The 15,235-nt window shown below is 41.0% G+C and overlaps 1 protein-coding gene across 4 annotated transcripts in view; it reads left to right on the top strand.

The window, feature by feature from the left end:
- The first annotated feature begins 6,487 nt into the window (after nt 1-6,487).
- ASPH (aspartate beta-hydroxylase) overlaps nt 6,488-15,235 on the top strand; it is a 150,593-nt gene continuing 141,845 nt past the window's right edge. Inside the window, exon 1 of one of the 4 annotated variants that reach the window (XM_045581438.1) lies at nt 6,488-6,874. In XM_045581438.1, coding sequence (XP_045437394.1) covers nt 6,751-6,874 — 124 coding nt within the window. In that variant the 5' untranslated portion in view covers nt 6,488-6,750. The remainder of the gene's footprint in view (nt 6,875-15,235) is intronic. The other 3 variants (XM_036437003.2, XM_036437002.2, XM_036437004.2) reach the window with 3 other exon arrangements.

Below are 15,235 nucleotides of genomic sequence, written 5' to 3'. Positions count from 1 at the left end.
AATAATTAAAATTTTAAGTTGTGTGCCACTTGAAAAAAGTCTCTCCTGTAAAAAAAAAACAAAACACATTTATTTATTTATTTATTTATTTATTTATTTATTTATTTTTTTATTTTGGCATTACTATCAGATATAAGCCCTTACCTTAAAAATATAAGCATTTCCACTTGAGACATATAGGAGGGCTTGGGGATAATCTGAGAGGGTGACAAGGATCCTGTGACCCTCTGGACAGTCTAGCAAAAACATTCCCCAGGCAGAGGAAGACCAAGTTCAAAGAGCCTGAGGTACAAATGTTTATTAATACCTTCTTTGTGCTATACAGATTCATAGATGGGGCCATTGGCTGTCCCCACCCTTGTTGGTAGCTGGCATGTCGTTTTCTTCTATTTGTGACTCATTTTCACACTAGAGGCCCAGGGCACAAAATCTATGCATGGGTAGGGTCCCTAGGGCTGGCCAGCAATCGGGCTGATTGGGTCTTTCCTTTCCTGGCTGCTGGCCAGGGCCTTCCTTTGTTCTGCACTGCCCCTGGTGGTCAGTGCATGTCATAGCAAGCATCGAACTCCGGAACACCTGGTCTCCCAGTTGAACTCCTGAGTGGACACTTTGCATTATATTAATATATATATATATATATATATATATATATATATATATATATATATATATATACACACACACACACACACACACACACACACACACACACACACATATATATATATATATATATATATATATATATGCCCAAGCATAGTAGTAAGCTGTTTATGTTGCTCAAACTTAGAATGGATATATTTTTTTAAAATGATGTCTTGGGCTAGGTCTACACAGTCAACACTCCTGCATTTAGGTTTTTACACAATTGCTTCTTTAAGGGTACCTTCTGGCAGCTGAGATTCTCAATCTTCTTTTTGTGTTGGCGCTAGAAACACTAAGTGCAATATGAATACCATCAAGAAGTATTGTAGATACAATAGGATCACAGTTTGTGAGACAGCTGCTTGGAAATGGTTTTGCACAGTTTTACTAGATTGATATTCTCTCTGGTGCTGGGAGGAGTATCTTCAGTGATCATTCTCATATTGGTATCTGCCTCTGGCTCCCAGGGACCCAGCCACAGAGATGACTTCATCAAGTGATGAAGTCAGACCTATTGCAGTTTCACGAAGAATTACAAAATATGCAGGGCTACTGGCCACAACGTAACACTAAACAAGCTTTTAAAGTAATGAATATTGTACTTCACAAAGTGAAGAAGTACTATAGAGTTTCAATTATATTAGCAATGACCTTTAGGTTAATAAAATCTTGTTGCAATGATACAAAGAGACCCTCCCTAGTTTCCATTCTAGCAAGTTCTTTGACAAAGTCTCTAAGGATATAATGTTTGGCATGTGCTTCTGAAATTACAGAATAAATTCAAGTCAACTGATGACCGTATAAAAAGGACCAAGTCAATACTACTTTATGATGGGTATGAAGGATTTCTCATCAACTATCAAGTTGAGTAAATGATTTAAATTTTTTTTCTTTAAAAAAAAAAATCTTTATTGTTGAAAGTACTTCGTATGTCCCTTTTTTCCATCATTAATCCTTTTTAGCCTGTCCCTGTCCCCCTAGCCTCCCTTTCACACACACACCCCTAGGCCTTCTCCACACTATTGTCTGTGTTCATGAGGTTTGCATATCTACACTAATAAAAGAGAAATATGAAAATTGACAATACCTCTGAAATTCCAACCAGCCAATCAGGAGTGCGTATGCAAATTAACCCAACAAAGATGGTGTGTTAATTTGTATACACAGGCATAGAGCGAAGATTGACGGCTCTGCCCAAGTGAAGACTGAAGACTGAAGAGGTCTAGCTTCTCAGCTGTGGCTGAGCAGAGAAGCCAAGCCTTGCTGTGGCCGGAGCAGAGAAACCTAACCTCAAGGCTTGGTTTCTCCACTGTGGCCCCAGTGAAGGCCTAGGTCCTGGGTGCTGGAGGAAAACCGGATCTGGCAGCCAGGGGAAGGAAAGCCTATTGCACAAATCTTTGTGCAGTGGCCCTCTAGTATGCATGTAAGTCCTTTGGCTGATCTCTTCTCACCCACCCACTCACCCCCCCTTTCAGCTAAATTATTTAATTTTGCAGATTGTTATAACACTATTCGTTGTAAAACAAGTAACCTGATTAATGTATTTAGAATTGATGAAATTGGAGGATCCTACAAACTAATTTCAGGATACGTTTCTCCTAATCATGGAACTGTTTCCACCTGAGGAGAGTGGTTATTTCCATAAAAGAATGACATAGGAACAATTACTTTTATTATATATACACACAGATTCTTGAGGTAAATATAATTTAAGTAAAATCATTACCCTTTAAACAGTAGGATCCTTAAGATTCATCCATTTTTTTCTGTCTTGATTTCTCCATTACTTTCTAAAGACTCCTAAATCACATTACTATTTCCTTTCGTATACCACAGAATTGCCAACCTTACAATCAGTTGTTATTCTAATTATTAGACTTTCCCGCCATGTTTAAGTTTGTTCATTTTTCTGGCTTGAAACTTAAAAGAATCAATTCTATTAGTTCCCTATACTAAGAAACTTAAGAGCTAGCAAAACAAAAACAAACAAACACACACACAAAAAACCCACTACTTAAATGCTATTTATTAGGATAGAAAAATTTGGCACTAAGATGTACCAATCCTAATAGAAAAAAAAAAATTGTAAAGGATTCAAATGAAAAAAGAAATGACATGTTTCTTAGCTAGTGTTTTCAGATTTTTTTAAAAAATATTACAACAGCCGAAACTGGTTTGGCTCAGTGGTAGAGCATCGGTCTGAGGACTGAAAGGTCCCAGATTCGATTCCGGTCAAGGGCATGTACATTGGTTGTGGGCACATCCCCAGTAGGGGGTGTGCAAGAGGCAGCTGGTCGATGTTTCTCTCTCATCAACGTTTCTAGCTCTCTATCCCTCTCTCCTCCTCTCTGTGAAAAATCAATAAAATATATTTTAAAAATATTACAACATAATGTTTCCAATGATAATATATTTGACTAGATTTAAAATTACTTTTGCTAATATAAACTCATTCTATGTATTTATAATGTATACTAGCTAGAGTTATGTTTTCTTTTTTTAAATATATTTTATTGATTTTCCACAGAGAGGAAGGAAGAGAGATAGAAAGCTAGAAATGTCGATGAGAGAGAAACCAGCTGCTTCCTGCACACCGGGGATGTGCCAGGGATGTGCCTGCAACCAATGTACATGCCCTTTGATCGGAATCGAACCTGGGACCTTTCAGTCCCCAGGCCGATGCTCTATCCCCTGAGCCAAACCGGTTTCGGCAAGAGTTATGTTTTCTATGGTAATATAAAGTCAAGTTGTTTGATGAAGATGACAGTTCATTAACCTGTTGCGATATAACTCACATGGGAATAACTCACATGAGAATATTTCGAGTACAGAATGTCTTAAAAGTGCTCTTGTACTCACCAACATAGCTTCATTGCAGCAAATTTCACTAATGTGAAATGAAAACATACAACTAAATCATGACCAGTTGAAATTCATTTTTCCCCCATTATTGCAGTAAACAAAGGATGAGGAAATACTCATTTTTAGTTTGCAATAATAAAATTTCACATCAGGAAAACTGCATGTAAATAAGAAGCATTTTCTAGGAAGCAGGTTAAAATGCAACTTTAAAATAGAGTTCTAGCACATATAAGTAAGTCCAGAAATACCCAATTTGGAAAGCATTTGACTGAAGGCTATGAAGGGTCAACACATGCGCAAAAAAACTAGGACAAATCTTGTCCTCAAGTTCTTACTTGCAAATCCCAGTGAAGCCAATAGAAAGTTTGTGGAAATATCTGAAAGGCACATTTGGCCCAGTTTAAAAGCTCTATTAAATTCGTATTTTAACACATTGTCCTAGTTAAGTCTTATCTTTGTGGTCCTTTTCACATTGCTTCACCAAAGGGTTCAACCATAGCTTACTCAGAAGTCACCAAAATGAGGTTAGGCTAACAACCTAAGTTTGTTTAACTTCAAGGATATTTTGACTCCCTGAACCCCCGCCCCAATGCTGAGAAAAAGACTTACGTATGTGAAGAATTTCATGGAGCCAGGGTAAGCTACGTGTTTTTTGAATGCTCTTAAGGAGGGAAGTACAAACAGATGTAAAAGGTATACTATTGAGACTTAGCTTAGGGAAACTTTGTCCCTGACGCTAAACTGTATAGATAACCAGCAGTATCTGGTGTCATAAATATTGTTATCCATGTGAATAATATTGAGTGTGCAAATGTCATTACAGCTGTTTCCTTGTGGTCCAAGGAGGAAGTCAGGTAGCCTCTGACTTCCTGTGCTCTGTATTTACAAAGCCTCTATGTTAGCCTGCTACTGCCAAAGATGCACAGCAACATACCTATCAATGCTACTGGATTTGGTTTCTGGAAATGCAGGAGCAAAGGCATTTTGGGGTTAGTTATCAAATAAACATGATTTCCTCAAAGAGGTGGACTTTGCTAAGCACCCACCATCAGGTTTTGGACCAGTCTTCCAAGCTAGGACCCATGAAGCACTTCTGCTAAGAGAAGAGCGAGTCAGGTGAGACCTTCTCTGCTCAAAACAGAAGCCTCATCCTAAAGGAAAATTTGGACCATGGACTCTGCAGCAGATGGATTGAGTGCATATCCCTGCTCTTTCACTCACGCTTCTGTGACTACTGATATGGTGTTTAACCTCCCTGGGCCTCAGTTACCTCATCTCTGAGACAATAACGGGCTTTTGTGATAACCAGGAGTTCAAATACCTTAAGCACTGTTTTTCTCAGCTTAGCTCTCATACTTTTTTATATTAAGTACTATCACTTATATTTGTCTCTGAACTCAGTTAGCCCACACCCATTGAAAGGGAGCCCAATGAGAAAAAGGAAGTGTGGAGGCAGGAGGTGCATAAGATAAACACAAAGAGCTGCTTCAGTTAAAACTCGAGAGGCCTGGCTAGTGTGACTGAGTGGATTGCACATGGCCCCATGCACCAAGAGGTCACGGGTTAGATTCCCGATGAGGCACAATGCCAGGTTTCAGGCTCCATCCTCAGTAGGGGTCAGGCAGCTGATCCATGTTTCTCTCTCATTGATATTTCTACCCCTCTCCCTTCCTCTCTCTCTAAAACCAATAATTTTATATATATATATATATATATATATATATATATATATATATATATATATATATAATCTTCTCTATGAGATTCCTTACCCCTGCTTTATCTCAATAACTAACATTATTTCACAAAAAGGATAGAGAGGCCTTCTCTCATTATGCAACACGACCCACCCTCTCTCGGCTTCTGTGCATCACTAGGCATTGCTCAGTGGCATTGAGCCATTCACGGCAGAAGAGGCGATGGGCCTGGGCACATGGCAGTGGGGGTGGGGTGGGAACTACAACCGCTGTCTCTGGGTCTTAAGTCCCCTTGAGACATTCCCAGGAGGTGCTCTGCAACAGGGTCAAGAATTGTGGGAAGGTCTTAGTACATTGCCATAAATGTATCATATTAACCAAGCATTTCTTGCTTGTCTGTTAAGCACCAGGCATTGCATTGGCCACGGGCGACACAAAGATGAAAGTAATGTACCTGATACCAAGATCCTGTTTGGTTCATCCCTAGGCCCAGATATATATATTTTTAGATCTCATGCAAAATTCAGAGGCGTCACAGGCTCAGGGGCTGTGAGTCACAGAGGACCCATGGCTGGGGGCATCCAGGAAAGATAAATGTAGGCAAAGCCTGGCAGGGGGAGAGTTCAGGTACATGGTGTCATCCAGGACAACCAAATGAACTTCTTGTTTTGCGTCTGCATTTGCACCTTTTAACTAAAAGTTTCTGAAAATACCGATAGGATATAAACAAAATGAAGTCTTGCTTTAAAATTGAACCGATCAATCACTTGCATGGCTTAAGCATTGACCTATTACTATCCCCATTTCAGAAATGTATTAATACGAATACTGACAAGAAACACATCTCTCTCACAAGAAGCAGGGTTGCATTCCTTGGGGGTTGTGCGTATAAGGAAGCGGGACCTGGACAAAATTCCCAGTAAAAAAAAAAAAAAAAAAAAAGGGCCAAGAGGCTGCGCGCTCGGTCCGAGGCTGCACACACATGCGCCCGCCGGCTCCGCCCCCGCACCCCGCCCCATCCCGATCGTGCGGGGTCCTCTCAACACTCGCGAGAGCCCTCTCGGTCTCCTCCACGTTTGCCACGTTCCAAAAAGGACCGGGGCAGATTGCAAAGAAGCGGGCGGCCCGCGCTCGCAGGCGGCTGCAGCGGCGTGGTGCCAGAACAGCCCCGAGCCTTGCAGGGGGGGGCGGTGAAGAGCAGCAGAGCTCCACCCCCTTCAGGGAAGCTCTTGTGATAGGTTCTCCAGCCCGTCACTCAGCCTCCGCCCCCGCCCCCTGTGGGGAGGAGGCGGGGCCAGTCCGGGAAGGGGCGTGGCCTAGGGCCGGTGAGCCGCGCTCCAGCCTCTGGAGGGAGTCCGAGGTCCGCCGCTGGAGGGGCCCGGGCGCGCGCACCCCGCACGAGGTCCGGAGCCCTCCGAGGTGCGGCGGGAGGTGCAGAGACGCCAGGGCTGCTCCCGGAGCCCCACTGCCGCTCCCCTGCGCCCTCCGGCTTCCCCTTCACACCGAGGGAGCCCCACACCCCCCGCCCGCTCCAGCGGTGCGCGCGATGGCTCCGCGTAAGAATGCCAAGGGCGGCGGCGGCGGCGGCAACAGTGGCAGCAGCACCAGTGGCTCCAGCGCCAGCAGCAGCAGCAGCAGCGGCGGCGGCAGCAGCTCAGGGGCCCGGAGAGGTCAGAGGCGCTCGGGGCTGGGGGCTGGGGCCGGCCCTGGGGGTGCGATCCGGGCGGCGGGCGATGGGGTCTCATCTCTCGGGGACCCCGCGTGCGTCTCCTCCGTGTCTGCGAGCCGAGGCCGAGCTGGGTGGTGGGCCCGGTGGGCGGGCTAGAGGGGCCCCGGGTGCAGGGTCCGAGGCCTCGGGTGGGTCCTGCTGGACTGGTCCCTCACAGGCAGGGTGCAGCCCACATGGAGGTGATTGATCGACTTACGTGGCTTTGCGTGTGGGGCTGAGGATGGGAGTCAAGAGGAACCATTCGCCTTTGCCTTGCATAGTTTGGAGAGTTTGGAAGGGAGCCAACGCCAGAGAAAGTAAATGACTTGCCAAATCAGCCGCTTTTTAGAGCAACTCAGAGGACACTCTATTGGGGGTGTGGAGTGTGTGCTTGGGGGAGTCATTGGAATGCTGTTAGAAATTATTTTTAAATATTTTTCCTTAATGTAGTTATACAAAATACCATGGGATCCTGGACGAGCTTCTCAATGATTTCCCATTGTCTTAAAAAAAAAAATCTACTGAATATTCACCTTTCTACTCGGTGTGCTTACCTACCAAAAGGGGAGAACAGATGTTTTAAATCAGTTTCATCTCATATTTCAGTGGTTCTGTTTCTTTTAGACTTCCTTTGACTCAGGGTATTGAAACTCCACTACCTATGTGTATTGAATATGAGCTGTAAACTTCTTTTTGGAAATGATCATTTTGAAATGACTTAGGATAGACTCTGTTTCCTGAAGTGTACACGTAATGTATTCATGTTTACTAAGAAGATAAATCAGATAACCATATCTCCACTTCAAAGAACTATTTGTGTGTAGCACTTATCACTATCTGAAATTATCTTATATTTCCACGTTGTATTGTCTTCCTGCCTTAACTGCGTCCTCTTGTTCATTTCTCTTCACAACTCCTAGAACGGTCCTGGTCCTTTAATACAGGTGCTCGATAAATACCCTGTTTCCCCGAAAATAAGACAGTGTCTTATATTAATTTTTTTCTCCCAAAGTTGTGCTAGGTCTTATTTTCAGGGAATGTCTTATTTGATCGGTGAATGAATGAATTTACATGGCGCAGTTAAAGTCACTGCACAAATTTAACATGCTGAGAACTAGTAGTATTTGTATCGTCCATGGAAAAAGACAGCTTGATCACATTAACTCACCTTTGACATAATAAAAAGTGTGTGTCCTTTTTTCACTACTCCTCAAACAAGCAGATGAACGGCTCAGCTGGTTCTGGCTACTCTTCTTAAAGTTTCTGATTAAGAACCAACAGAAAAAGCTGGTGAACAAGACTTAGATGTTAATTGTTTTCAAAAGTTTTCCGTAGCTATTTACAAGGGAAGCACTTCTTTGTGTTATTTTTTGTTTTGTTTTGTTTTTTGTCCTTTTCAATGGTGAGTGGAGAGGACTGATTGCCCCTGAGCAAGTCACTTTATATGACCTGTTATTGGTAAGAATTAATATTGGGAAATGTGTTATATGTTCCCACCCCCGCTGAACTGAACCGGTTTTAACAGGCAGATAATACATTCAGGAAATGCTATGACCTAAATGAATTTCTTCTGACTTTCATAGACAGGCATTTTAGGGCAACCTCTGCCCCTATTTGCAGATTTACAGCCTTTTAAGCATTTTACACATGGGTTCCATAATTGTCATGAAATAAAGTATGTAAAGGCAAATATATATATATATGAAAAAAAGTGCCAGTATCATGTAAAAACAAAACAATCACACAAACAAGACCCTCAAAGCACTTCAAGAGTTGGTATTGGAGTCTTCCATGTGACATAATGAATATTCCTGTCCTGCAGACATTTTTTCCCCCCCTCTCTCAGTAAAGACAGTTCTGACTGTGTGCCAGGTGGAAGGCACTGGAGATGGAAATGAGGGCTCTCTCCGTTGTAAACAGTTGCACTGCAGTGTGACAGTGTGATTTTATTTATACTGCTTTCTTTTAGCAGGATATACCCCAAAGACAGCCAGCTTCTCTTCTGTTGCTCTGTGTTTTGGGTCATAGAAGCATTAGACATGGATGCCCAAACCATTCCCATCTGCTGGGAAAACCATTTCAGCAGCGGCATTACTGAGGCCTGTTCAGTTCCCTCTTCTAAGCGATGAAGAAATTAATGTCCAGAAAGGTTGGTTAGTTCATTAAAGACGTGTAATTTTTGGAAACCCTACTACTTAATGGACATCTAAGGCCAGAACTCAGGTTTCTTTTGTTATTCATTTAGTATATCACTTGCTTGAATGTTAGATTATATAATTTGTAAGATTTTATGAAAGAATTGGAATTGGGGTAGATTCTTTTTTAAAGTTTCCTTCTGGCTCTCTCTGTGGCACCCTACAAACAGTTACTTGGGAAAAGCATGCTTTGTTTCACCAGTTAGGTTTCCTGTGGCTAAGATTATGTTTGAAACAGTACATTTGAGAAATTATTGTCTGAGACATCGAAGGGCCGAAAGACTCAGTTAGGTTTTGGGTGTTCCCCATTGAATCTGAAGCTGATGATGACATTGGCCATATTCAGCGTTGTTATTGCTTAATTTTTATGTAAAAGTATGGGGTGAAAAGGACTCAGTCTTTTGAAACATGTGTTTTAGGGAAAAGGTGATTATCTGGCCTGTTTATCTTGGTGGTCATGTTGAAAAGTAGTATTTGGAAACTGAAACTCTGGGGATTTATATAACACTTAGATTTTTAAAGCAAGTGTGTGCTTTTCCTTTTACTCGTTCTAAATAGAAAACTGCTAAAATGTCTAGATTCCTAGGGAGCTCAGCCTTATCTGTTTCAGTTTTGCCTTTTAAAATATAAAAGAGTCTTAAGTAAATTGGTCTTGTATGGCCAGTTCCGGCCAGAGGGATCCTCTTTCAGATTTATTGATTTGATAATCTTTGGTTAAGAAAAATCATGTCCTTTTGAGCTTATTTTGTAGTACACCAACACTGGTATGTGTGATGTTTTTGTTTGTCTAGCTTTTCCCTTCTGAGTATCATTCAGTCTTTCCCTGTAGCTTTTAACATGCAGTAGGGTTGTAACATCTTGTTTACTATTTTATCTAATAGTATCATGCTTTTCCATCGCCCATTACCAGTAGGTGTCACTGTAGAACACCATTTCCTCCTTCAAGCTGAAGTTTATATAGTAATTATGTAATACCAATTAGTGTTTTTTTTTTAAATTGAATCAGCCCTGTACATACTCAAAACTATCCACGGATAACTACTTAAAAACTCTTAGCCCCTGCTCTCAAAGTCTTCAACTGCAGGTTTTGTAATTTAATAATAAGAGTTTGTCCCTAGCAGCCTTATATATTTAGACTTCTTTTATGTAAAATTAAGTGCATTCCTACACTGTCTGTAAAATTTATGCATTTATAGATTATGTGATGCATATTAATCATTTATAAATTGGATTTTTTTCTTCTTCTACTTTTAGTATCTCTTAGACTGCTAAGCAGCTAACGAATGTGATACTGATCATATTCTGGCTTCCTGGAGTGAATAGGCCTGGGTTCCCCTTCTTTTGCCCTCTGTCGGTTAGGCCACTTGCTTAATCCTTGGTTAGTCATTCTTGGTTGAAAAGATAAGAAGGCCATAGTTCTTCCATTGCAAGGTGCACTATTTTGTGTTCAGTGGACCAGCATTTTGTCTACCCAGCCAGGTCAAATGAAACCTGGTGCTAAAAAAAAATGTCCTGAGGGAATTTTTGAACACATTTTAAAAAGACCAAACAAATTAATCTGCACTGGGCTTAGGAAATCAAAGGAACGATCTACTCTTTAGTCTTGTTTTTAAAATGACGTACCTCTGAGAGATTACTAGAAAACGAAAGGTTTTCATTTTCCGCTGATTTCCAGTGGAGTAACTTTGATGTTGAAGGCATATGTGGGCTATCTTCCGTGTTATTTTTTTAGTTAGTATGGGAGATTTAACCCCTGAGGTCCATGGGTTAAACAGTAGAATAAATCTTTTTTTCTTTAGAAAGACAATGTAGTTTGGGAGAGGGAGTGTTGACCTGGATTCAAGTTAAGAGCCATGTGGCGAGTCATTAAAAACTCTCTAATCTCAGTCTCCTCAAACAGAATAATTATTCTCTCCTTCCCTTTCAAAGTCGTGATAGCCTTAATGTCAATTTTATATGCCTTCCTATTTTTAAACGTTTTCATTAAAGTATTTCTAATCTAAAAGTGAGTACAAAACTGGTCATTTATTGCATGCTCGAAATGTTTTGATTATTGTAAAAAAAAATCATTTTTTTTTTGTTCTATTCTGTAGTAGCTGTGTTTTAAGTAGAATGGATGTTCTAGGGGTTGTTTATTATACTGTGGCTTTGAGTACCCTCCCTGGGGGTGTATTTCTGTCCCCCTCTGGGGGTGTATAAGTATCCCACTTACCCACAACCTTCAAGTTGCTGATTTACCCTCTCATTCCTCCGAGGTCTGTGACATTATTTTATTTTACTAGAGCTCGGATACGGTTTCATCTTTTGATGCTCTTCCAGCGCATTGTTTTAAAATCATGAAAATAGGCAACTTAGTTTGAGTCTTGGGTACTTCTGCGTCTCCCTAAGTGGTTTGACTTCATTCTGTACAAGATACGAATTAAAAAAAAAATTAACTTCCCTTAAATAAAACCTTTGTGTACCTAGAACCCGGTTACAGTATATCCATATCCCTGGGGAAAGCCCAGCCACTTGTTGGGAGACATTGGGGTGCCGGGCTCCCCATATGTTCCAGTTTCTGCTGCAGAGCACCCACTCAGCACGGTGCACTTGGTGTCATCTGTCCGGGGGACGCAGGCTGGGGTTTGTTTGGTCCCATGGTTCTGGCCGTTTCTGTGGAGAACTAGAGATTCGGCTCTTCACGTCTGTCTTCTCTTCCTCCCGGCGAGCATCCTCTGGAGCCCAGAGATTGCACTTTTAACTTTTTTCTCTGCCGGTAGTGCTGGGAGTTAAGATGGTGTTCTGTTGTTAGTTATTATTATGTTTAAATGTTTACTTGCTTTATTTTCCCGAAATGAGAGTGGTTCAGGCATGGGCTCTGCACTTGATATTGTTTTTCAGGGATGTAGCTTAGTTACCTTTGGCTGACATGGTTATCTTTTAATGGCAAATTACTTAAAGATAAGTTCTGATCAGATGGATGATGCCCAAGGACAAATTTGCTATAGATAACCGGTTTGACTCAAAGGAAATGCTGAGCTCGCTTGGTGAACAAATCTTTTAAGAAATAAGATCTTTGTAAAGATCTGGGCTGTTCCTTGGCACTACTCCCCTCTGCCTTCCCCCCCATGGGTTCCAGATGTCTTGCCTGGTCATTCTGGCTGCAGTATGACTGTCCTCATCTGCCATGGATGCTCTCTGTGCTCTGATTTAGGGTCAATGAATTAAGTGGGGGCAGGAATAGTGGAGGAGGGTGTGCCGTTGGAGCAGGGTGAAAGCCACCCTTGCTGAACTTGGAGAAATGCTAGCATTTCTCTCCCTCCTAGTTGTCTACAGATTTAACCCAGTGACTCACTGTTGTATGGAAACGAGCAAGCATCAGTCTTCATTTTAAAGTGAGAGAATATTGTTGGAGAATAACCATTCCATAACCAGTATTGTTCAATTGCCTTTTCTCATATTGTGTATAAGTTTGGCAGCCTTTCCCGCCACTCCATGTGCAGACTCACTGCTGTTTTGTGCTCTGTCCTGTCTCAACTTCTGTTTCTTGTTTATTATACTGCCAGTAGACACCATTTATTTTCCTCCTAGCTCTCACACCCTGTTTTAAATTCCAATTTTCCTGAAATGGTATACTGGAAAGCCTTTTTGGTCTTAAATTCACATGTAAATTTTATATAGGAGCAGTTATTTTTCCCCCCTGACATGACAATGGAAGTTTGTGTTGTAAATGTTGTTATTTTTGTTTTTAAAAAATACCCTACATCAATTTCACTATTCCATTCCTTAAATTAAATCAGTTTGAATAGGGTGCTTGCCATTTACTGAGTTATATAGATTATTTCATGCTGTTTGGCAGTGAGTTATCTCTCAGACTTCTAGAATGCAAATATTTGTGTATGCTTCTTTTTAAAACTCTGTTTGAAATAGTACATACTTATGGCCTAGAAATAGATATAAAGTTATGCATATCTACCATACAGGTGAAGAAATAAGTGTTACCAATTCTTGGTTTCTTCTGTCCTGTGTGATGATCCCTTCCCAACCACTCTTACACATTTTGTGGTAATCATTCTCATGCATTTCTGTATAATATACAGAAACACAAACAATGTTATGTATGTTATGCTGCATATTATACATTTCCCATTCATTCATGTAAAATCTCTCCATTATTAAAAGCAGTGCATGTGAAAACTGCTTAGGAAGGATTCCGGTATGTAGGAATATATGTACACTTGTTTAGCACGTGTCAACAGTTTTATGAATAGGTTCACTCTTGGCCTACTAGTTTGATTCCACTTGTTTGAATTTTACCAAACTCTGGCTCTCCATTTTCTTACGGAAATGTGTAGTTCTCCATTGTAGGACTCTCCCACTGTTTGGCCATCCTGCTGTCAGAGACCACTTGGCTTTTTTTTAATCGATTTCAGAGAGGAAGGGAGAGAGAGAGAGAGAGAGAGAGAGAGAGAGAGAGAGAGAGAGAGAGAGAGAGAGAGAGGGGGAGGGAAACATCCATGATGAGAGAGAATCATTGATCGGCTCCCTCCTGCAAGCCCCGCACTGGGGATCCATCCCACAACCCGGGCATGTGCCCTGACCTGGAATCGAACCGTGATCTCCTGGCTCATATGTTGACGTTCAACCATTGAGCCAGCCGGCTGGGCTTATTTATTTATTTTTTTAACTGCTGCCCTGGACACTCTTGTACCTGTCCATCTCCTGTGGTGTTTCTAGAACATAATTCAGGATTGGAATTGTTGGGTCACAGCAAATACACCTACTAGATATTGCTTTCCCCCCCCCCCCTCCCCCCCGCAAAGTGATTATCTCACTTTTCACGCCCGCCCACAGTGAACAGAGCTCCCTTTGTGCTGCCACAGGTTACCAGCACTTGGTAGTGAGGGTTACTGTTTACCAGGTTAGTGGGTGTGGAACAGTCCTTTGTGGTTTAAACTTGCATTTTTCCCGATCACCTTTGAGCTTACTTGTGGAAGAGCCATTCCTGTTTCCTTTTCTGTGAATTAATTGCCTCTTCATCTATTTTGCCTGTTTTTCTGTTTCCTTTTATATTTTTAGTTTCGGTTTGTAGAATTCCTTTTTATATCCTGAACCTTCGGGGTATTTGTGTGGGAAAGGCTCTCTTTCTGTTTGATTATTCACATATTCCTATCCTGAGGTATATCTCACTGAACAAGGATTTTTAGATTTTTAATATATAAATATATTTTACACTCGCCCCAACAGTGTTTGGTAAGTTGTTTTCACATCTCTACCAACATTTGGTGTTGTCAGTCTTCTTAATTTTAGTCCGTCTGGTATGTGTTTTGTGGCTTCTCGATGTAATTTAAAATTATATGACGAATGATGGCACGTACTTTTTCTTGTACTTACTGGCCATTTACATGATCTTCCTTTGGGGAGTTTCTGTTTAGTGCTTTTACCCATTTTTATTGCTTTTTTGTCTTTTTGATATTGAACTATAATTTTCCTATATTCTGGATAGAAGTTCTTTTCAGACAGGCATTGTGACTATGTCTCCCACTAACGTTTTCATTTTCTTATTCAATAGCTAAAAGTGCAGATATTTTTATTTACATTTCTGGGGAAAACTCAACCATTTGATATTACCAATTTCTCAATATTATTGGATTAGTTGTATTTATATATTCATAAGTAAAATTGACCTGTAATTTTCTTTGCTGATTTTGTTATCAAGGTTATTTTAGCCACACACATGGATTTAGGAAGATTTTCTCTTTTTCTGGTGTTATTTTATTTTATTTTTATTTTTTGGGGGGGTAAGATTTTTTTTTGACAGAACTCGTCTGTACCTTTATGTCATTTACCCAGCATTAAAGAAAACAGAGAGTAGGGAGGAGGGGAACTGCCTTATGATTTAAATGTTTTATGGCCATTTAAGTTTTCTGTTTCTTTCTTTTTTTTTTTTTTTAATATATTTTATTGATTATTTACAGAAAGGGAGAGAGAGAGAGAGTTAGAAACATCGATGAGGGAGAATCATAGCACACCCCCTTCTGGGGATGTGCTGGCAACCAGGTACATGCCCTTGATTGGAATTGAACCTGGGCCTCTCTGGAGGATACCCTAAGTCAGTGGTCGGAAAACTCATTAGTTAGCAGAGCAGC

This window comes from Pipistrellus kuhlii, unplaced genomic scaffold (genome assembly GCF_014108245.1).
Source record: "Pipistrellus kuhlii isolate mPipKuh1 unplaced genomic scaffold, mPipKuh1.p scaffold_m20_p_14, whole genome shotgun sequence".
NCBI classification, from domain to species: Eukaryota; Metazoa; Chordata; class Mammalia; order Chiroptera; family Vespertilionidae; genus Pipistrellus; species Pipistrellus kuhlii.
The sequence above is the reverse complement of the archived record's forward strand: the minus strand, read 5'-3'. Positions and strand labels throughout refer to the sequence as shown.